The following is a 24206-nucleotide window of genomic DNA, read 5'->3' as shown; positions in this document are numbered from 1 at the left end:
TCCTGGCCACTGGAGTTGTTGGCTGGATAGCTTTCTGGTGGGATTGACAAGATCCCCTCCAGACCCAGTAGTCTGTGAATCCACAGGGGGCTGGCCCGCAGGTGGCGGCAATTCTGAAGGGACAAGTCTGCCCTGCCTGGCCTGTCATGAGGATGAGGAGGTCTGATCCAGGAAAGGGTGGTGGGAAAGAGCCCGGTGATGAGGGAGTTGAGGACTAAGGGTGGAAGTGGGACAGGAGAGGTGTATATAGCTGCCATAACAAAGCATGATAAATGGGATGGCTTTAAAGAACAGAAGTTTAATGTCTCACAGTTCTAGAGACCTGAAGTCCACAATCAAGGTGTCAGCAGGGTTGGTTCCTTCTGAGAGCCCTGAAGAAGAATCTTTTCCATGCCTCTCCCAGCTTTGGGTAGCCTTAGGCAGTCCTGGGCTTTAGATGCATCACTCCAATCCTCTGTCTTCACACAGCCTTCTTATAGGGTCACCACTCATTGGATTAGGGGCCTACTCCTGTATGACCTCATATTAATTTAACTAATTAGATCTACAACGACTCTATTTCCAAATAAGGTTATATTCTGAGGTACTAGGGGTTAGGATGGCAATCTCATTTTTAGGAGGACATAATTCAACTCACAACAGGAGGCAACTTGCTTGATCTCTGAGACCTCCACTTTTCCCATCTGTACAACTCCAGTGATGGTTCTGCATGGAGAGAGGCTGGGTGGCTGGGAAGGCACCACTCCCTCTGCTAGCAATCCACTCCCTAGCTTGACTTTAGATACAGCCTAGTTCTGAGACTGTTCCCAGAGCATCCAAGTCCTGCCCTTTCCTGTGCTCATAGAATCCACTTCTCACAACATTCACAGGAGGGGTTTGGTTTTTGTTTTTCTCCTCTGGGACTCATCTTACAAAGACCTAGACAGTCCCCAAAGCTTCTGGCCTATTTAACCCAGTGTTGGACAGCTGGTTACCCTAAGTGAGTTCCCTAGATTTGAGGGGAGACAGATTATAAACCACAAATCTAGGAACTTCTGCCGGGAACATCTTCCATGGATTACCAACATAGGTAGAATGTAGTAACAAATGGGGAAACACCAGACTAGAAGCAGAAGTCTGAAGCTCTACGGCCACACGCTATGGACGGGCTGTGTGACAGTGGGGGTCGTGTCACTTCCTCTTTCTCTCCTTCAGCTTCTCCAGCGGTAAAAATAAAACTATTTCAGTACTGATAGTCTATGATTTCATAAAAGTCAATATTCTATGATTTCATAATAGGTCTCTGAGGACCATTCCAATGCGATATTTCATGATTTTATAATGGAGAACTAACCTTTTCATGTTGGTTAAATGCAAGGAAAGAAGAGACATACTTCATTTCTCTGAAAGTCAGTTAATACCTTTGGGGAATGATGTCACGTTTGAGCCTCGATTTTCAGATTTATAAAATATAGAAATAACAATATGAAGCTCATGAAGTGGTGAGAGTGAGGGTGCTTGGAGAAATGTATCACACCGCACAGAGGCAAGCCAGGAACCTCTATGAAGGCTCTCTGAAACAGCTGAGCCCAAGCTGCTGCAGCAGAGCCCACCGAGAGGGCCGGGTGGGGGCGGGGCGAGGAGGTTGGCATTGTTCTCGCCCCGCCCCGCCCCGCCCCGCCCCGCCCTAGATATCGCGAGAGGGCGGGCCCGCTTGGCTTCGGCGTCGGCGTCGCTCCCGCGCTGGGGAGCTAGGCCGGCTTCTCTCCGCGGGCGGCGGATAAAGTGCCGGTACCCTAGGGCGCGCGAAGGGCCGCCAGCCGCGCGTCGTCGGCCGGACGCCAGAGCGTCGGGGTCGTTGTGCCGTGACAACGACGCCGGTGGCGGTCTCCGCCACAGCAGGTGCGGCCGCTTCAGCCCCTGGCGGGCTCGGCGGCTGCCTGGCGAGTCTCAGCTCGCGCCCAGCCCTTTCCTTCCTGGACCCGGCGCCAAGCAGCAACGCTGAGCCGACCGCCGGAGCGGCGGGCAATGGCGGCCTCGACGGCCTCGCATCGGCCCATCAAGGGGATCCTGAAGAACAAGAGCTCTACGACTTCCTCTGTGGTGGCCTCGGCCGAACAGCCCGGCAGGAGTGTTGACGAAGAACTGAGGTGAGAGCCGCGCGGAACGGCCGCTCGTCGCCCCGGTCGGCCTGGGAAGCCTCTCCTTCCCGGCCGGGGCGGCCTCGCCCTCCCCTCGCCGCCGTTACCGGCCCCGAGCCCGACTCCGGCCTCCCAAGCCCCAGCGCGTTCCGGCCCGCGGGGCGGCTAGGAATGCGGCCCTGGCGCGGCTCGGGTCTCCCTCCACCCGCCGGGCTGAGGGTCGGGGGTGATCTTAAGGCAGGAGCTATGACGTTTGTCATGTTTCTCTCTCTCTTTTTTAAAGTATATACACATATATAACATTTTTAAACATATATCATGGTATTTGAGCTTTTGGAAATCGGGAATATTAATCAAATCGAAGTTTTAAAGCTTCACCTGTTAAGCATTATTTCTTAACCTCATATCCGAGTGTCTGAAATTCTTAAAATAAAGTGTGTTTTCCTGGCTTGGGAACCCTTTAAGATTAGTCTCAAGTTAATAAGAGACGCCTCAGAAAAAGGAGAGATAATTTCTACATTTTTCTAATTGCCCTTCTTCCAGTCATTCCTTTTTAGGTGAACATTATCAAAAGCATCATGCCACATTCACTCTCTTGGGTCCTGGTTTGTCATTATCTCTGCACTAAAAGAAACCGAAATCTTCCCAGTCTTTGATCTATATTTAATGGAAAGCTACTTATTGCTAATTATTTTTGCATCTGCAAGAGTTTGAGCGCTTTTAATTTTGTTATTCGTGAAAGACATATCTGAGCTCAGAACAGTTCACAAAGTCGCAACTTAAAATGACCCAGTGATAATTTAGTTGCTCTTGCACACTCACAGATACATATGTAAAAAGATGTTGATCCATATCATTGTGTGTAATAGTAAATAATTGGGAGCAACCCACGGTCCATTAAAGAAGGACTGGTGAAATATTTATTATGGTACATTAATAATGGAACAGCATACCAGCATTTTAAAAAGAATGAGGTAGATGTGAATGTACAGAGAAAGATACCCAAGGTGCAATCTTCAATGAAAAAAAAAGTTGCAATACCGTATATAGTGTAAAATAAAACACTGGGTTAGAAGTGCTAGTGGGCTTTGCTGTTCTAAGATACTAAACATATTAGGACTCTACATTCTGGAAATACGGCTTAAGAAAAGTTACCGTTGAAATCTGTGAAGTCATAAAGCTAAAATGAGAGTGTTCATGAAAACAGATTATTTGGACTAGGGCACACCTGTTTAAAGGATTGTTTTAGGGCCATAAAAGGAACTACAACTTGGTGATAGTAAATGTATGGGGATTTGTGTTAACCTTGAAGAAAATGTTAAGTAGGATCACAGCTTAGAACCATGGTTGGAAAAGGCCTTCGCTTGTCTAGCAACTCCCCTACTCCCACTCTGTTTTGAAGGCTTAACTCCTACAGTCTCCAACATGCAACCTCTATTTGGGATAAACTGCTTCAAATGGGAATTGGGGCAGGGAGGGCGTGTTGCTCATGGTATTAAGAAAACAGAATCTCACCAGAATATAATTACAACAGGAAGACCAAGATACTCTTTATAAAAAAAAAAGACAACTATAGAAGGCTCTTATGGGCTTCAGAGTATTCAGCAGCAGGAATGTGATTCTCACTGGCATTTAAGTTACTTAGCTATTATTCAGTGTGAGCTCCTTTTTGTCTGGCTACCAAGTAGCTTATATTTTTTTCAATCTTTTGCTGCTTCCTTATCTTCTACTTATTCTCAACTTTGGTCTGCTGTAATTTCCTGTGTCCCCACTCTATGGATTGGCCTCTTTATATAATTGACTGAGGTTTCCCTCCAGATCTTCTTTTCTTTTCTTTTCTTCTTCTTTTTTCTCCCCTTAATGGAGGTACTGGGGATTAAACCCAGGACCTTGTGCATGCTAAGGTAAGTTCTCTACCACTGAACTATACCCTTCCCCCTTCAGGTCTTTCTGCCTCCAAAGCCACTTACCAGACTCACCCGCGTATGACTGCTCCTTCTGTAAGAGCTGTTAGCAGGGCCGATTCACTTAAAAGGGGTCTTTTGCAAGGCATTTGACCCTGATTGACTTGTCCGCAATAGAAGTTTATAGTCCTAACTTCAAAGGGAGCTACCAAGCCCTAATTTGTTGAAGTTGATGATGTTTGATTCTAAGTAGTAAAAGGGGGTGGGTATTTTTCATGGTAAGTGTTATGTGACTGTAAGGCAAAGAAACTAATTCTACTAGTAATATGGTATACATTATTATTTATGTTACAGCTCATGCAAACAATATTAGCAACTTCATGAGAGCTTTGAATAGAAACAAAGTATAGTTGAATACATTTGGAACGAACTTTTTGAAATGTTTAATTACAACCAATATTTTCCCTTTGGTGTAAAAAGAATTGAAAATAAATGGCTTTTTTGATTACAATGCACTTAAAATTCAGAAGCTAATAAATATAGTGTAATGGTCTAACTTCAAATGTTGGAACAGAGTATAAGGCAATAGAATCTCATTAATGTGAGAATGACCAGGGATCTAAGTCAGTTGTCACTATTTTCAGTAGTTATGTTCTATAAAGTCACCACAAACACAGAATTAGTGAATACTGAACTATTGCTCCTAGGGGAAATACAGACTTAGGTTCCTGCAAGCCTCTGATCACACATTTTCATCAACCAATCAATACATAACATTTTTAAGTTTGTTTCTGTTTAAAGACACCTATTTTAATATATATTTTTGATTCATTAACATTGAACACATGGCCAACAGCACTGTAACTAATGCCTGAATGAAATTTAACACGTATTTTCTCCATAAGGCACATAACAGCCTTCTTGGGCTTGGGAACACTGGACAGCACTTAAGCACTATCCTTGGGAGCTATTTTGAACAGCTAATTCACCAAAAAAAAACAAAAACAAAAACGTAGTACTATATAGACTGCAAAAAGGACACGTATTTACATTAAGGGAGCTGAAACTAAAAGGTAAAGAAGCATTGCCCTGTTTAACCTCAGCTGGGAACATGGGCACCAGGCAACCAAAATTTTCCCGTTCTGTGCGTGTCTGAGAGAGACCTGAAAGATTCCTCAAGTATTGATTTTGGAGTTACAGAGAAATTTTATTAACTAGGCAAATTTGCAAATACAGAATCCATGAGTAACGATACCTTTTATTGGTACCCTTATCGTGTAAAAGGCAGTGGTGGTTTCCTTTTTCTGTACACACCACTTTGCCCCAACCCCCCATCAGTTGTGAGAGTATTATGTAACAATATTTTAATATAAATAGATGTTGCTAAGGGATTTTTTTAAGGTCAGAAGTTGAGTTGTGTTATTCCATTGGTCTCTAACTTTCTGACCGTGCATCTTTTTTAGTAGGAAAAAATTGAAATGTTTCAAATGTTTATGATTTATATACATAATAAGTAATAATTAAATAATATATCAAGGCTCAATCTACACTTAAAGTGAGGTTTATATAATACCATATCCCAAAGAGTCCTAATACTTGCATGGGTACTGTTATCTTCAGTGAGTGGTTTCGTCAGGTACCACTTTTTGAGGGTTATTTCAGTTAAAACTGAACAAAATCTATAAATCCACATAATTAGGCGTAGATAATCTCAGTACATTCCAGCATACTGCTCAACTAGTTGTAACGCCACCGTCATCTCCTATGATTGTGGAATTCCCATTCTTTCTGGATACTTTGAATATAGTGAACAACCTGTGAAGGTGGGACATAACAGATCTCGTAAGTATATGTATTTCATCAAAAACAAGATGCTGTTGATTCTAAGATGTACTGTGATTTTATCTAGCACCAAGAAAGAAAAAAATTATATATATATATAATGGACAACCAGAAGATGCCATCCATTTTAAGATATGTTCTGTTTTCAGAAATATTAAAATGAGAAAAACATGCATTTGGAATTGTTGAAAATATGATATTAAGTGTTACTAAAACCTATCTTATGAGAAATGATTAATCTGGAGCCAGATTGCCTGGGTTCAGATCCTGTTTGCTACATATTAACTCTGTGATTTATATAGCAAGTTATTCATTATATCCCTGCCTAGTTTAATTATTAAATTATTTACTAAATGTAAAGTGTTTAACCCAGTACCTCACCCTCAAATGTAAGTTTTAGTCTAATAAAAAGAAGTGAATACAATCTAATTTTCCCCCATCTCAGCAGGTTGTTGTACACAGTATGCTTTGGAACCACTATGTTCAATTCAAATTGTGTAGTAATCTTAGGTATTGTAGGTGAATTCCACTTGGAAAAATTGTGCTTGAATTAATTTCCCTTAGTATAATTTTATATAAGCATACTTCAGTTTTGTCTTTTTCTGCCTGTAAAGGAATGTGGAATATAGTCAAGGCTCACTGAGTAAAGTTTTCCAAAAGTGACCTTTTGTTTACTGATTGTTTTTATTGTTAAGTCTTTAATTGTTCAGTAATGGTGTCAAGCTTCAAAGTCTTGTTCAAGTACCTAAGTTGAATCTTCATTTAAGAAAGAACCATTTCTTGAAATGTGGGGTTAAAGTTTAACACGAAATCCTTCTTCCCACTACAAGTACGGCTAAAACTAAAAAAGAGCAAGTCACAAGCAACGAGAAGTGTGAGTAGGTCTTTGAGATGGCATCATACGAGCTACCAAAGTGAAAGTGAGAAGCAGTGGCGTTTTCTGGTGCAGATTTAGGCTGGAAAAACAAATCACCTGTGTATGGGCAGGGGTGGGAGGGAGCTGAAACCAACAAGTGCTTTCACCCTTGCAGCAGATCTTTAGTGTAAGTGTTAGTGCCTGTATTTTTTGTAAATGGAAATAATGACCCAAAGAAGGTCACACAAGCAGTTTGTGATAGTATTACGATTAAACGCAAATTCATTCCTTGGGTTTTGTTACTCCGCAAATAATGTTAATTCTGCGGAAATTTAAGAGATGCTAATTTCCATACCCAGTGTCCTCTGCTGACAGTTAGGGTTGGGTCTTCTACTTTATTACTTTCCACCTAAGAATTCCTAGCATTCTTTGGAGTCTATTTTATGCCCTTGTTTAAATTCATGGTTTTGCAAGATACCTTTGGGTATCGACAATTATAAGGATTTTTTTTTTCTCTTAGAAAAGTGAGGTGAAGCTTTGGATATATAAAACTTTAATTCTGTGTATAGTAGAAATGGCAAGCAAACTGGGAAAAATTGGGGTTATACATAATGTGGTTTGTACCTTATATATACCTTTGAGTTATATATAATGTGGTTTAAACCTTCTCATAAATTTGAGTGTGTTCTTTACACTTATGTAAATATAAAGAAGTCACTCAAATTAATGAAAATGTTTCCAATAGATAGGCAAAGGATATAAACATAATTCACACAAGGAAAGTAAAATAACAAGCATTTTTCATGTTATTTATTAGATAATGAGCAAAGAAACACATAACAGCATTTAAATACTAATTTATACCTGCTCAGGTGAAAAAAACACAGATATCCAATCTTGGCAAAGTTTTGATAATTATTTGGGGACGTTACAAATAGTCCTCTCTTTTAAACAGCTATACGGCAACATAGAGTGAACAACAGAGCTCTTAATAAATTTAATCCAGATATGCTTGTCCTAGCAGATTATCCTAAAAACATCATTGAATAGAATATGCGTAAGTATGTTGATTTCTGCTTTATTTTAAATAGGAAAAGTTGAATTCAACTTAAATATCTAACATTAGGTGAATAGTTTATTTTGGAATATTATACACATAATATTAAAAAAGACTAAAAAATACAAACAACTTATTATGATAAAATACATACACTGATAGTTTATCAAAAATATATAGTATACATATAGAATTACATATACATAGAATACTTCTATAGAATTCTATAGAAGCTATCAGTATATGTGTTTTGTATATACTATATATTCTGTTTTGTATATATATTTTTACATATACTAATAGCTTGTGTAGTTTTTTCATATGTATTTTACAGAGTGGAAAGAATATACCAAAATCAAAATTGTTAATGGGTTAGAATGCTAGAATTGTGATTATTAAATTTTATCATTAATTTTAAGGAAACACTATTACTTGTATCATACCATTCTTTTTCTTTGGTCACCATGTCATGAAACAGATTTGCAGGGTGTTTGGGGCTTACTTTTTAAACTCCGAAGGGCCATCTTCATTCTTCTATTCTAAGCAGTAATGATGATAAGTTGTCATTTTTAATTCAGTATTGTTAGCATCACCTGGGAAGTAAGTTGTTTTACTTTGAGATTAGGAAGTATCCAACAAAGTCACTTTTTATGTGTTTATTTTTTAAATATTTAATGTAATACACATACAGAAAAGTATATTAAATGTAATTTTAAAGCTTAAGGAATAATTATAAAGCAAACACCCCTGTAACTTCATCCTGGTCAAGGAAAAATGTTTCCATCACCTCAGAAATGTCTCCTGCCCTGTCAAATAACAACCTCCCCCTCCCCCTCAACATTATCATTAGTCTGACTTTTATGGTAATCCTCTAAGTATACATCCCTACACACTTTAATTTTGTCTACTTTTGAACTTTATGTAAATAGAAGTGTGCTAGTTATCTTTTACAATATCTTTAATAAAGAATCTTAATAGGACCATCTATTAGTACAGGTTTTATGAAACTTTGACCTGTGGGTTTCTGTTTCTGACTCGGACTTAACTCTTGTCATTTCAGAGGCATTATCTGTCAGGAAGGAACATACAGTTACCATATCATGGGTCTCCCTTTGTTTCTTAATTGAATTGCTTTCTGCATAAAATTAATGTATTTCTCTTAAAAATTGTATGTCTTTATACTTCTAATCAGAAGCTTACTGATCATTTCTGCTGCCTAAAATCTTTAAAATTGTATCCCTTTTCACTGTGAATTACCTTATATAGAATATGCCCATGAGCAGACCTAATCATTTGCTTTTTAAATTTACAGAATTTGCAGGTAATAGAACTATTTAGCAAAATAAAATATCTGAAACTGTAATTTTAGTCAAATAGAAAACTGCTTTTGAGAAAAACTCATTCTATGATAACTCAAATATTTCAAAATCATTTAAATTTTGAACCTTTCAGGGCAAAGACAGAAGGCATTCAGTACAAAAGCAATTAAACCATCTTTTCAGAATGCCTTATCTCAAACTATTCTCTATAGTGCTAGGTAAGATATGGTTTCAGGACTTTCAACAAAACTTTAGATTTAAAAATCATAAATACTTTCATTTTATTATAATTTCCATGTGGAGTAAGCATAGCCCAAGAGAGAATGTTTTTGTTGGAATTGCCTATATAGTAACAGGACTGGTGAAGGGTAACTGGAACTTGAACTTTAAACGTCTATCTCCCATTTGTTTGTTGTTTTGTCTGCCACAAGACCAACCATTACTCTGAAAGACAGAAACTAGGCATCTAAAGAAATCAGTACTGTTGTAAAGCAAGATCTCTATAGCCAGTCTAATTCAATCAAGTGTTTTTTTTTTTAATATATATACTAACAACATTCAAATTTGACTAGTTGAAAATTCAGGTAAGTGCCATGGTGAATGAATGAAAAAGCAGTTCTTTAAAGAAGAAATCATATTTTAGTGCTTAAAATTAATGACCTATTCATTTTTAGCTTCTTTTAAAAGCTTTTAAGATTTTGACTTTTTCATGGTGAAGTGACATTCGGTAACTTCTGACGATTATGAGGGCAGGGAAGAACAGGAGTTGTAGTGTCAGCCACCTGTAAAGTGTGTCTAGGCCAACCTTTGCCTTTTAATAAAACGAAGGGTAAGTAGGCTTAAAAGGAAGTTGTAGTTCATAGTACTTGGTCTGCAGTTGACTATTATTCAGCCTTAAAAAGGAAGGAAGTTTTGACACATGCCACAACATAGATGAACCCTGAGGACATTAAGTGAAATAAGCCATTCACAAAAGGACAAGTACTGTATGAGTCCACTTACGTGAGGTACTGAGAATGGTCAAATTCTTGGAGGTAAAAATGGAATGATTGCTAGGGTTTGGGGGAAGAAGAGAATGGGAGATTAGTGTTCAATGGGTACAGAATTTCAGTCGAGGAAGATGAAAAAGTTCTAGAGGTGGATGATGGTGAGGGTTGCGCAACAATGTGAATGTACTTGATATCGCAGAACTATACACTTACAAATGGTTAAAATGTATATTTTACCGCAGTAAAAATATGAAGAAAAAAGTGCTTAGTCTGAAATGGGAACACTGGGGGCCCTTTAGGGTAGGTAGAAAGCAAGAGAACTTTAAGTCAGACTCAACTGCTGTGAGTGGGCACATGTAATTTTTTTTTAATTATTACTTTTTTGGTGGGGGGAGGTAATTAGGTTTACTTACTTATTTTTTCTTAGAGAGGGTACTGGGGATTGAACCCAGGACCTCATGCATGCTAAGCATGTGCTCTACTGCTTGAACTATACCCTCCCCTCTAGCATGTTTAATTTTTAAGGTGACTCAGAACATGGAGAAGAGAATATGATATTAAAATTTTAAGTATGTCATTCTTCAAGAGCATTTCAAGATCTGAAAATTGATAGATTTTAGGAAAATTGAAAATATCTGCAATAAAACCTCACCAATGTGGAGCAAATATAGAAAGAATAATTTGAATCTGTGTAAAATTTGCATTGGTTCTTTAAAAAATTTTTTTTTTCATTTTTAAAAATTTTGAGGGGGAGAGGTCATTAGGTCTATTTGTTTATTTTTTATTAGTTTTTTTTTTTTTATGGGGGTACTGGGGATTGAACCCAGGACCTTGTGCATGCTAAGCATATGCTCTACCATTTGAGCTATACCCTCCCCCCTCTACACTGGTTCTATTTAAAGTAGTTATTTTTCAAGTATATAACCAAGTCACAAATTGTATACATGACAAAATATTGTTGGCTGGTAGAGAGGTCTTTGGTACCCTTTTTAAAGTAGATAAAAATTTGTAATTAAGCCATTTAATTATCAAGCACCTTAGTAGTTGTACAAATATTTTGTTGAGTGGCTATTAATGGATGTTCATAAAGCACTTATGAAACATTTCTATTTCTTTTAAGTAGATTTATCCCAGGTGATCTGAATATACCATTTCTTAGCAATTACTCTTCTAGGTTTAAAAAAAAACTGAGCTATAGTTTTATGTGCAACCTAAATCTTTATTTAGTGGTATCTGAATTTAATGAGGTTTTCCCTGTAGTTTTATGTTCTGATTCTTTTGATTGTTATGGATACCTCTAAAAAAAAATTAGGCCAAAGAGAATATTCCTGGTATGTCTTTTATTAAACTGTTTAGAAATATATGGTAGATCCAAAATCCTTAACTACTGAGATCAGGCAATGTGTAAATTTCAGGTTTTGCTGTTACTCTATAGGCCAGATGAAGATTAAACAAGTCATAATGTAATATTTTTTTGAATGCCTCGTGAAGGGTCCTGGAACCAATCCCCTGAGAATGCCAAGGGATAACTGTAATAAGTTTTTAATATGTGGGCACTAAGGATTTGATAAAAGATTTACTGACATTTTATTGTAATTTTTGCAGTTTTTACCCACATCAGTTTCTATTCTAAGAAAATAGATGTGAAAATAGAAGTTAGCAGTCAAATAGAAATTGAAATTTGGGATTTGGATGTTTGTGAATTTTAGATGTGTACATTTTCTATTTTTTACTCCATTAAGGACATTTTTTTCTTTTGATTTTAGTAAAAAATCCCAGAAGTGGGATGAAATGAACATCCTGGCGACATATCATCCAGCAGACAAAGACTATGGTTTAATGAAAATAGATGAACCTAGCACTCCTTACCACAGGTAGTGTTTTGTAGACATCATTCCTTTTTTGAGTTGTTTCCATTTTGCATTTGATGTGAACTTCTGGGTAACAGCTAATTTGAATGTTTGTTTTTTTATATTTGTTACTGAAACATTAATTAGTAACCCAACTGCATGCTTTTGTGTAATAATATAAGTAATAAGGAACTTTATGGAATCCATTTCTTACATTACAATTATAATAGTAAATGGTTATTCATTGCACCTCTGTGGTCCCCTAGCTGCTAATGGTACACATAGATCGGTGATTTTTACCTTCCTTAGAATGACTTATTTATAAAAAAGAAAATGAAAATAGGGTTTGTTTGCTTCCTAAGTAGGTATCAGGGGCTTATTCAGTCTCTTTGCAGAAAGGGATAACTTCACAGATGGAAATTTTTTTTTAACCTATTCAGAGACAAGTGGTCATTACTATTTCTTGTCCGTATTTTTGAATTACATAATATTGTAGTTCAGATAATTGTAATTGTCAGTTTTGAGTCTTCCAGAATTTTTTTAATGAATTATAAAATGACTATGTGTGGTAGTAGTTAGTATGAAGACAAAAATAATGCACCAATAAGCATAATAAGAAGATGGAGATTCTGACTAACTAGAAATATCTAACTAAGATCATGCCCTAGCTTATATTGAAAAAATAAAGATTTTCAGGGCTGAAGTATTTTGTCATTGAAGACAGCGTAAATCCAGAAGCTACAATTGAAATAGAATTAAATTCTGTTTTAAATCAGTGGGTGAAACTTTGGAAGATAAGTTGAAATAACTTGATAATAACAAAAACAGTACAAAAAATTAAAAAATAAAAACCAAGCATAAACATGAAGATTGTGATAAGGGGAGAAAGAAATAATCAAATAGGAGGTACACATGCTAAAACTCGATTCTAAAAAGCTTAATGGAAGAAATAGGCATATTATTTATGATAAGTTTATATACTCATTTTTCTTCTAATTGTAGGTATATATTTTAAAACATAAGCTAAGACTTTTTTCATACCAGAAGTCAAAGTCAGGGCTTTCTTCCTTCTCAGTAAAGGTAGTAGACATCCCTTATCTGTGTTGGTTGGCAATGACTAACCTAAAAGAATTAAGATCAAACATAATTCAAAAAAATAACTGTAGCCATTATTTTTAGACTTTATATTTAAATAATAGATACTCATTTTTGCAGTTGAGTGGGGAGCATATTTTTCATTAGAAGGTAAATTGGGAAAGCTAACTAGCTTTTTGACCTCCTGAATTAGATCTTAGGATCTAATTTAGTTGCTTTATCTATGTCTGCATAGATCTTTTGTCTGGTATTTTCAGGTTGATGTACAAATTCATATTCTAAGGCCACACGGTGGGTTTTTGGCATTGTTTCCAACGGATGGAATAACTCAAGTGTTGCGGGGTTTTTTCCCCCCAGATGATTCAGGCTTTTTCAGTATGTATTTTCAGGATTGCAAGAGTGCGGTTTTTTTTTTTTTAATCATTTGAAGGCTTTTCTTGATTGGTGCTATACTTTTAAATATTTGTCAGTAGAATTATGTTTCCCTACTTTGTTTTTCTGCTTGAAAAATTATAGTTCACAGATTAATTTATGATGTGCTTGTCATCCTAGTATGGTAGGTGATGATGAAGATGCATTGAGTGATTCAGAAACCACTGAAGCCCTGACCCCAGATGTCTTAGCTAAGAAGTAAGTATTGATGACTATAAAATATTTTCTTTATGCTGTTTTTAATCGTGCAGTATTAAAGGCATTTTACAGGGGAGGAGATAGCTCAGTGGTAGAGTGCCTGCCTAGCATGCCCAAGGTCCTGGGTTCAATCCCCAGTGCCTCTACTTAAAAAATAAGTAAATAAATAAACCTAGTTACCTCTTCCCCTAAAACAAACATAAATAAATAAATAAATAAAGGCATTTTACTTTACTTGGACAAGTGAAAATTTAAAAGTATGTGCTAAATAAATAACTTTATCTGGATTTTTCATAGCAACTTTTATAGCCTTGTTTCTAGGTTAAAGTCAAGATGTATGGATGGCAGAAAGATTAGAGTACCAGAGCCTGTTACACAGATTTCCTGTGTCACATTCCTGTGGGGGATTGTTTGTTGGTTTGTTTTTAATATTCTTTCATCTGTATTTTATGAAAGTGAGAAAGGCAAGAATAAGTTGAATTCCTAAGCAAAAGCTCTATTCATTTGCTGTTCATCGATCTGTCGCCCTCTACTTTTTGTTACTGGTTTCTGTGCCCATTTTCACTCTTGCTTTTTATTTTCTTCATCTGGTTATAGCTAGCATATTAATGATTTTCAAATTTTTTTTGAGACTCAAAAGTTGAGTAAGACTCAACTAATATAAGAATTTCACAGTGTTGGTTTCTTTGTAAATGGTTGTTGTATAGGCTAACTGCTGCTGCTGAAGGCTTGGAGCCAAAATACCGGGTTCGTGAACAAGAAAGCAGTGGAGATGAGGATAGTGACCTCTCACCTGAAGAACGAGGTAGTTTATTTCTTTTGTTGCTTTTAGCATTACACTAATAAATTTTGCTGAAATAAATCCATTATTTGAAAGATGTGAAATGGTCTTCCTTTTTGGGAAGTGGATGGTGGAAGATTAGAGAGTAACATTTTTATAATTCAGATTCTACTTATGTGGGTTTATTGCATAATAGCTTTCCTCCCACTGATTTCAAGAAAATATTACCATCTTTAATTATAAGTGTTCCTTTCTTTGTGCTTTTTGTTCCCTTCTTTTTACTGAGCATCCAGTCTATACCAGATAGATGCTTGGTAAATATTATATTAATGCTTTTAGAGTCATTGAGTGGATGATCTTAAAGTGGATAGCAGTAAGAGCTAATTCCCCAAGTGCTTGTGCTTTTTTTCTGTTTTAAGACCTGATGAAATTTACTAAATGAATCAGGATGATCATACTTGGAGTAAAGATTTTTATTAGGTCCCATTGGAAAAAAAAAAGAACACTAGTATCACAGGAGAGGAGATAAAGATAGCCCCAGGATGGAAGACATTCTTCTAGCCCATACAGCACATACACAGTGAAGGCATTGCTATCTGTTCATTGTTTGTTTTTACAAGTAACAGTGGTTATCTGTGGAGGTAAGGAAAGAAGGAAGATATTTCACTTTGTTGTTTTTCATAATTTTGAACCATGTGAATGTATAATCTCAATTAAAAATTGCTCATATAGTTTATTTTCAAATATTTTTAAAAGGAAAAACCAAGCCTATGTATAGGATAAAAGATGCAAGAAAAACACACACCCTTACAAAAAAGAAAGAGATTAAGTAGTGTACTTGAAGCCTTGAAATATGAGAACTACCTGTACTATAAAGTTCAGAAATTTTAGAACTAAGATTCTGAATATCTGCAAGTTACTTGTCAGGATCTTTGTCATGGGCAGTTGCTAAGGTACAATTTGCTATTCCTTCCTCTTACCTTTAAAATATAGTTTGTTGAGCAAAACTATGATGGTCTGAGCCTAATTGCTATAAAAGAGAGAAATTTTATGTATAGCGTAATCTCAAATTGTATTATATATCTTCTACCCTCAGTGATTTCATGATTTGTTTTCCCAAAATATATACCGAAGGTCCTTGAAGAGAGTTTCAGATAGTAATTGTTTCTAGAACTTGTTTCTTTGTTATTCTCTAGAAATATGATCTATTGAGAATAGGAAATTTATTGACTTCTGTTGTCAGTTTTCATTAAAGAATTTTTCCTCAAATTGTAGTTCCATGAGTCAGCCAGCAGGGGGAACTATTTGACTAGTTACAGTTTCACAAGGTCCGTTCCCAGTAATAAATTTAACTGATACTTAGAGTTGCTTATTGCTTTGCTTTTAAACAAATTACATGTCTGAAAACCCTTTTTTATTCACAGAAATTCTTAGAAAATTTTATCTTGTAACTAGTAGCATAACAATTAAGAGACTAGCTATGGAGCCAGATAGATCTAAGCTTATACTCTAGGTATGTCCTTATCTACTTTGCTTAATTTGCCTCATTTTTAAATTAGAGGCCTTAAAAATATTTAGACTCATTGTTGAGTATTCAATGAGATAAAGAATGTAAAGTACTTAGCATTGATTCTGGTATATTATACATACTCAGTATAAATATTAACTTAAAATAGTTGGTATATTCACCATTATATTATTTTGTAAAATAGTAAAAGAAAGCATAAAAAAGGTAATTCACTTGTCAAATTTACATGGATATTTGATTCTTTTTTAGAGCTGGGCCCAAAACCTGAACTTTTTATACTCTGTATTATGTTGCTTTGCCATATAGAGACTATAAATAAAATTAAATATCCAAAGTAGGTTAAGACCACTTCTATTAGCAGCTTTCTACAAAATGAATACATTGCATATTTTTAAATTATACGATAAATTTTGAGTATTCCAAAATTAGAATAAACGAGCAAAACCAGATTTAACATTTCTTAGAATTAAAAAGAAATGATTTTCTTAGACTATAAGTATAATTCACAAAAGAGAAATATGTAATATCAACTCCTAGGAACAAGAAACTACAAATTAAAACAGCATCATGGTGCCTTTCTTTTCAGATCAAAAAGATTTTAAAAAATGACAATTTCCCTTTTGGTGTGAATGGAGAAATATTACTCATATGCTATTGGTGGGCATGAAAAATGGTTTGGCTTTTTTGGAAGGGCAGTATGGCAACATATGAGTGAAAAGTAGTAAAAGAAAATGACACCCTTTGATCTAGCAATTTAGTGTCCCAGGGTTTTTCTCAATGTTTCTCAGACATTTTTGAACAGGTCCCACTCAGTATACATGTATACATGAAATTACAAAAGTAAAAATCCCACAACACAGTACTTACCTTTACTATATGTGTTATTTCCAGATTATTGTCTTTTATTTCATTTCTTTAAAATGCTAATTATGACTTACTAAAGGGTTATGAGGCACAGTTTGAAAAAACAGCAGCTAATGTTGAGAAGATATAGAACAAATGCACAAAAATGTATGTACAATTGACCCTTGAGTAACATGAATTTGAACTGCATGGATTCACTTATATGCACATTGTTTTTCCTACTAAATACCTACTGAAGCACTGCACAGTCTGCAATTGGCTGAACCCACAGATGCAGAATTGCGGATATGAAGGAGCAGCCGTAAAGTTACGTGTGGGTTTCAACTGCCAGGAGGGTGGACATCCCTGTAACCCCCATGTTGTTCAAGGGTCAATTGTGTATTACAATGAAAGTACAGAGGGGGAAATCATAAATCTTTGACCAAGGCAGGGGATGAAATTATAACTCATTACTTTGTAACCATTTAAAAATTATATGAATCTGCTGTGTATGTGGCAGAATTTTACTGAATCTTTATATACTTTGTTGTCTAAACTCTAGATCATTTTAGAGGGAAAGAAAAGGTCACTATTATAGTTCCATCAGACAGTAGGCATAAACTGAGACTTCCCTGAGGCATAATCATTCTAACTCTATAGAAAGAAAACAGCATATACAACAATATATGATTCATTTTTGTAAAAAATGCATTTTTAGAAAAAAGTCTAGTCATAAAATGTTACTGATAATTTCCAAGTGAGGAAATTGAGTGATTTTTTTTTAAGTTTCTATCTTTTTTAAACCTCTTCTTTACATTAAAAAGAACATATGTTACTTTGTAATGAGAAAAAGTCTTTTTTAACTGAAGTATAGTCAATTTACAGTGTTGTATTGATTTCTGGTGTACAGCACAGTGATTCAATTATACATCCATATATATATATATTTATACACACACACCTTTTCACATTTTTCATTATAAGCCATTCGAGGTATTGAATATAGTTCCCTGTGCTATGCAGACCTTGTTTATTTTATGTATAGTAATTGGTATCTTGCAAACCCTGAACTCCCAATTTATCCCTCTTCACCCCCCTTTCCTCCCTTGTCTTACTTTTTTAGTAAATGTATCTGGTATTGGAGGCAATTAAAATAATTTTTTTGTTTTTTAGTGTTGGCTTTTATACCATCTGAAAGGCATCACTAAAAATTTAGTCATGACGATTTGGTCTTCTATTGATTTTTTTAAAAAAATTTTATCCCCTTTTGTAATATAGTATTCTCAAAGAGTAAAACAAATCACAAAAGTAACTTCTTAGTAGAGAAGAATAATAATGCCTGGCAAGATCTTAGTAGTTTGAAACAAATGCTTATGGGATGATGGATGATATGGATGTTCATCTCAGAACTTTCCCTCAACCAACCCAAACAGAGACTGAAAGTGATTGATCAAAAACAAAAAAGTGACTGATCTGTGGGGACATGAGTTGGAAATGCATGATTTTAAAACATAAATAAGTGTAGTTGATGGTAAAAACTTAGAGGGAATTAGAGGGCATTGAGAAATTACTTTGAATAGCCTTAATCTGAGAGATTTCTCTGTCTTTTTGGCATTAAAATATTTTTATGAATACCATAATAAAACTATGGTGGGTGAGTTTTAATGCTCTTGTTTGACAGAAAAACAGTTGGCGATTTTGTCAGCCCTCCCCCCCCTTTAATTTTCTGGTCTAAGAAATTTTACAATCCTATAATTATTTCTTGATAAACAGTTGATCTTTAAAGTGCTGTCTATTGATAAAGTAGTTGTGTTGATTTGCAGCTAGTTTTATCTTTCTATAATGAAGACTATAAATGAAAGAATAGTCCAGAATCACTTCCTTATTCCCAATAACAGGTTTTTCTTAAAATTGCTCTAGGAATGAGGTTATGTTTTTAGCCAGCAACATTTTCAATCATGGCAACTTCTTAATGGATAATAAGAATTTTTAAAAGGAATTTCTTCTTAATTATATAAATAGAAAACTTGAAAATATTAAAATTACCCCATAGTTCCTTGATCCAGAACTAATGACTGTTAATTGTTGAGGCTTGCTGTGTGTGCATATGTGCATGCATGCAGGCTTTGTACATTTTATATATATGTATATGTGTGTGTGTGTGTGTGTGTGTATATATATATATATATATATATATGGCATTATAGTTTTTTTTTCACATTCAACTCTATTGAGAATTTTCCTATATCTTTATGTTTTCTTCACCAATATACAACTACTTATGGCTTTTACTGCTAGTCTCTCATAAAATGAACTTGAACCATCTAAAGCAAAGATTGGTACACTTTTTCTTTAAAGGGCCAGATAGTAAATATTTTAGGTTTGTGGGCCATATGATCTCTACTGCAACTACTCAACTCTGCCATTGAGCACAAAAGCAACTTTAAGCATTACAGAAACAAATGAGGGTGACTGTGTTCCCATAATACTTCACTTACCAAATAGACATAGGCTGTAGTTTGCCAATCCTCAAGTTAAAGACTTCCTACACCTGTTTTTTGTATTTTATAGAAAAAAAGCGACAGTTTGAAATGAAAAGGAAACTTCACTACAATGAAGGACTAAATATTAAATTAGCTAGACAATTAATTTCAAAAGACCTACATGATGATGATGAGGATGAAGAAATGTCAGCGACTGCAGCTGGAGAAAGCATGAACATGGAAGAATCAAATCAAGGTTAGAGGTTTTAAAAATATCATTTAGACTCTTATGATCATTTGTACCTAAATAATATACTGTTTTGCTTGAAACTTTGAAGAACCTCAGAGAATTTTGCTGAAATTCACTTTTTATGTGAGAAGTGTCTAAAATCTTAACCCCTGATGACCAATTTCAAAGTAATAAGGGTTTTATGCTCAAGAGTTGATTTAAGACGTGTAAGTTACACTTTGTATCTACATTGTTTTATTTACGTGGATTTAAGCAATGATGTTTGTTTTCATATTAAGCTATATTTTGTTTTAATATTTCAGATCATGTTTTTATCTGTTGTAACAATGTAAATTAAGGTTTAAACTTTTTTAAAGAAATAGGTTTTTAATATGGAAGATATGTTTTCACATTCCTTCAGGTACAAAGTATGTCGTATCTTTCCAGTGTTGATTCTTTTGACTGTTGGGTGGACAAGTTATTTGGCGGATTTTTGTTTAAGTCTCAGACAACCAGCCCCTGCAGCCTACCAACTCTTGATCAGTCATAGGAAATAGATTTTATTTATTTATTCTTAATAAATGATTGTTCTGGCATTCAATAAAAGTGAATCTTCTGCACCACTAATATAGATTTTGTGCCCATCTACCTACTCTGTGCATTCAAACTGATGCTTTTCAGTGGAGATGTTACTTACTGTTATATATTGTGCCTTGGATAGTTAAGTCTTAGAAGAATAAATAATTATATTATTGTTTTGGTGAGTATATATGAAATATCAGGGATTCTATAGTAGAACCTGATGACTATGTCTCATTATAATATCAGGGTTACAGTATTTTTTTGTTATTCCATGTTACGCTTTGGCCTTTCAGTTTGCTTCGTACAGCATTTCCTTTCCATTTTCTTCACCATAGTCTGTTTAGCTTATATTTAACTTGAACAGACTTTATCTTGAGTATTTATTGTTGTATGTCTTTCTCTTCTCTTTAAATGTATTGTCCATTTTTAGGTGACCTATCTCCTAATTGGTCTTTGTTTTCCATTTACCTATATCTTGGTCATTTCTTTTGATATATTCAAAAGTGAATTTTTTTTGGTTATAATTTTTCATCAGTTTCTACTCAGACTTTCAGTGTCCATTTGTAGTGACTCTAACAAAGCAATGGAATACCCCTCATTTGCCACTAGAAATTTGCACTAGCACTACTGTGCCAGAGACTAAAGGGATTTCAAGTCAAGGCTTTTGAAAAATAATTGGCCTTTTGTCTATCTCTTCTTGTAAAACATTAGATTTCTCATACTTAGTGCATAAATGAATTTTTTCATTAAAGTATAATAGATTATTAAAATTTGTATTCACTTAATGCCTGTTTTTTCTTCAGTGGAGACAACATACTCCTTACATAGTTTCAATAAAGTTACAAAGATAGAAAACACTACATAGTAAGGTATAGGGAAGAAAGTTCCTTATTTATTCTCTGCCCTTTTTGGGCCCTTAAAATTTTTTTTACCAGCTTTTAAAATCTCCAGGTTCTATGGAACCCATTACTTTTTGATCATTGTCCTTCTCTTCTGTCTCCTCCACACTCCTGACCATCCCCACCTGTTGGTAGTTTTTTTTTTTTTCTATTTTCATAAAAAGAAAAGCGGCATGTTTAAACTCTGAGGAAATATTTTATCATTTTGATGTCATAAATGCAAATCTTTCTATAGCTCTGGATATTTGGGTTGTAGTAAAACTCGTAGCTATCCATCTGTGACTTATTCACAGAAGTGTTCAATCTGAAACCTATTTGTCCTACTACTAAGTAGACACTCCTGTTCTTCTCAGAATATTTAGAGGGTATACAGATTCTTTCATATGATGTTAATCAGTCTGCATAAATTATACCATACTTGTTTTTTAGATTTTCATATTTATCAACCATGGCAGTGGAAGGGAACTTGAACTCAAGTAGCTCCAAGTTTGGCAGTACTCAACAAACAAATTATGTTGCTGTTTTTTCTTTTATCTTTGCAGGATCTACTACAAGTGACCAACTGCAAAATAAATCACAGAGTTCATAGAAGAGATTTGTCCAACACTGTAATTGTCAGATACAAACCCTGTTACTATAATATACTGCTTCTTGTTCTCTACAATTCATGACTTAAGTACCAAAATGCATACCAGTTACTATATATTGCCAAGAATTAAATAACTTAGAAACTAATTAGACTGAAAATGCCTAATTGATACATATATTCTTGTGCCTAGTACTTCACCACAAATACAGCATAATGTCATCAGTCCAAAACTGCATTACTTTTGTAAGAACACTGGTTAATTTGTATAAGATATATAGCTTTTTATGCTTTAGAAGTTAAACAGTATCTTTTTTGGGGGGGAATCTAATTTATTTTCTTCACTTCTAGATGTGATAGCTCTTATAAAAAGTTGGGATTTTTTAAAAGATCAAAATCCAGTTGGAACAACAGATTACATAGGCTGATAAATATTCAGTCTGAAAAGTATTTTAACACGTGTCTTCAGCTTGTTTGTTTAATTGAAAAAGATTATATTAGAAAAGTTACTGTTGCATTTTCTGGCATACTACCTTTAAAATTCCTGTTGAGTTTCTTTCATGTTTACAAGGAAAGGATTAAACTTTTTCTCATCAAAACTAGCTTTTTCCACAAATAAATTATCAGGTTAAACTTGCACTAATGTCTGCTCTGATTTTTTTTTTTGTATGCTCAGTGGGCAGACTTCAGATCAGTTTTTTAAATAAATACAATTCTTACATAGTCTCAGCATTCCCTTAATATACCTGTCTTAACCTCCTGCCTTTATTTCTTACTCCTTTCCACACATACGCACACAATCCTTGACCTTTATAAAGGAGTATTAAGATTGTCATGACATTAGGAACTCTTCTTTCTCTCACATATTCTGTCATCTGCTGCAACGATGAAAATCTTATTTTGACTGTCAATGCCTATTAGTTCTAATACTTGGAGAAAATAGATTGAATAGCAGCAGTGCTACAGACAGGAAGTACAATTCAACTGCAGAATTTCTACACCTCTGATTTACAGCTCGCTAATTAAAGTGCTATTATTAGTTTATTGTCTGACTTAATTAAACCTTAGAAAACAACCATCTGAGGTTTTTTTGTTTTGCATGATGAGAGAATTGTGTGTAACCAGTGATATGATGATAGTTCCTGAATGTATAGACAGAAGTAAGCCTGAACACTTTTTAATTTAAAAATAGTCCCTGCTCAAAGGGAATATGATAACGTATACTATGACAAATGTACTTTATTCTTCTAACACAGTAAGATTTGGACTTTTTCCCTGAAATGAATACAATTCTTGTGTATCTGGTTTAGTGATGGTTTCATTTCTAGTCAGTTATTTCTATCTTTTTTGTTAGTACCAAAAGAATCCATTATATGAACAGACTAAATAATTTCTGTGTATTATATATATGAACTGGCTTTTATTGAGCAGCTTATCTTCCACTTGCAAGTTTATGGAAATATCAATATGTCAAAATAAAAGTGGAAGAATTCTTTGCTGTTAGAAGAATGTTTTTATTATTTTGAATGTCTTTTTTTCTTTTTTTTAATGGGATCCAGTTAGTACTTCTGAACTGCAGGTATAGTATTCTAAGTAAAGCATATTAGCTAGTAATACCACTGATTTATAAACGAAACAGCATTTATCTCTGTTTTCTGAATTTAGAATGTTGAGGTATTTTTACCTATTTAAACCCAATTGGGGGGATTTAAGCTTAAACACATGTGTGTACATATGTTCATGCGTACAGAGCTCTGTTTTTGGTTTCCTCACTTTGAGTTCTTAGAAAGTATCCACATACTCTATTTGTAGAAATAGCTGCTGTACAGTGAAGAAATGGTAAGACCTTTGTGTTTTCTACAAGCTGTTTCTTGAAACTTAAATCACAGGCAAATTCATTTCTGGTTTCAGGAAGTAGATAGTTATGTCAAAGGAATAAGACATGGCAAATAGCATGCTCAGTAGGATTTTAGGTAGTCAAATATAACTGAGTGAAATGTTTTCGTCATCATGAGTTCCTAATTGACATGGTATTGGACTATACAAAAAAATGAACCTTTATGATTCAAGTTAGATTTTCCTTTGGAGAAAGTTATCTGTCAATGTTCAGTTCTAGCCAAGGTAGATTTTACTTTTTAATCAGTATTCTCTGCTTAACTCTTAGTGTCATCTTTCTGTTTGTTCAGTTTTCAGTCTGAAATGCTCTTTAAAACCTGAGGCATAATGGTATATAAATGGATTGTTAAATATTTAAAGATTAAAGCGAAGTGCCATTTTTCCCTAGACTTTCACTTTGTTTACATTTTTCCTTTAAAATTAGTACAATAAACATATTATAATAAAATACAGTAGTATGGCAATTGCTCGTGTATGGATTTTATTTTCTTGTGCCCAGCTATCTCAGCATTGTGGTCCATTGGCTAAGTGTTCTAGATACCAGGAGGGGATCTTGGACTGTATTGTGGCAGAGTAGTTTGTTTAGTTGCCCAGCATTGTGCTTGGTGCCTAATATATAATCCTCAAACAGCCACGCAAAACAGGTACCTTATCAGCACTTTGTAAGTGAGGAAAATGCTCTTGGCCAAGTTATTCAGTCTCAGGTCTCATACATGC

General features: G+C 34.9%; 1 protein-coding gene across 1 annotated transcript; it reads left to right on the top strand.

Annotated features, from left to right (window-relative positions):
* Positions 1-1703: 1703 nt before the first annotated feature.
* PPP1R2 (protein phosphatase 1 regulatory inhibitor subunit 2) lies at positions 1704-23953 on the top strand. Its single transcript, XM_031453756.2, has 6 exons — positions 1704-2129; positions 11854-11961; positions 13585-13662; positions 14370-14467; positions 19386-19553; positions 21550-23953. Exons 1-6 carry the CDS (start codon positions 2008-2010, stop codon positions 21594-21596), a joined length of 621 nt encoding a protein of 206 aa, XP_031309616.1. The 5' UTR covers positions 1704-2007; the 3' UTR covers positions 21597-23953.
* The last annotated feature ends 253 nt before the right edge of the window (positions 23954-24206 follow it).

Source organism: Camelus dromedarius, chromosome 2 (genome assembly GCF_036321535.1).
Source record: "Camelus dromedarius isolate mCamDro1 chromosome 2, mCamDro1.pat, whole genome shotgun sequence".
NCBI classification, from domain to species: domain Eukaryota; kingdom Metazoa; phylum Chordata; class Mammalia; order Artiodactyla; family Camelidae; genus Camelus; species Camelus dromedarius.
This window is presented reverse-complemented; position numbering and strand designations above follow the sequence as displayed.

Bases quoted from the DNA above. Each gene is read 5' to 3' on its own strand.
- PPP1R2 (XM_031453756.2), top strand. From the start codon at position 2,008: ATGGCGGCCTCGACGGCCTCGCATCGGCCCATCAAGGGGATCCTGAAG. The intron at 2,130-11,853 runs GTGAGAGCCGCG...TTTTGATTTTAG, and splicing joins AGTGTTGACGAAGAACTGAG to TAAAAAATCCCAGAAGTGGG. The intron at 14,468-19,385 runs GTAGTTTATTTC...TGTATTTTATAG, and splicing joins CCTCTCACCTGAAGAACGAG to AAAAAAAGCGACAGTTTGAA.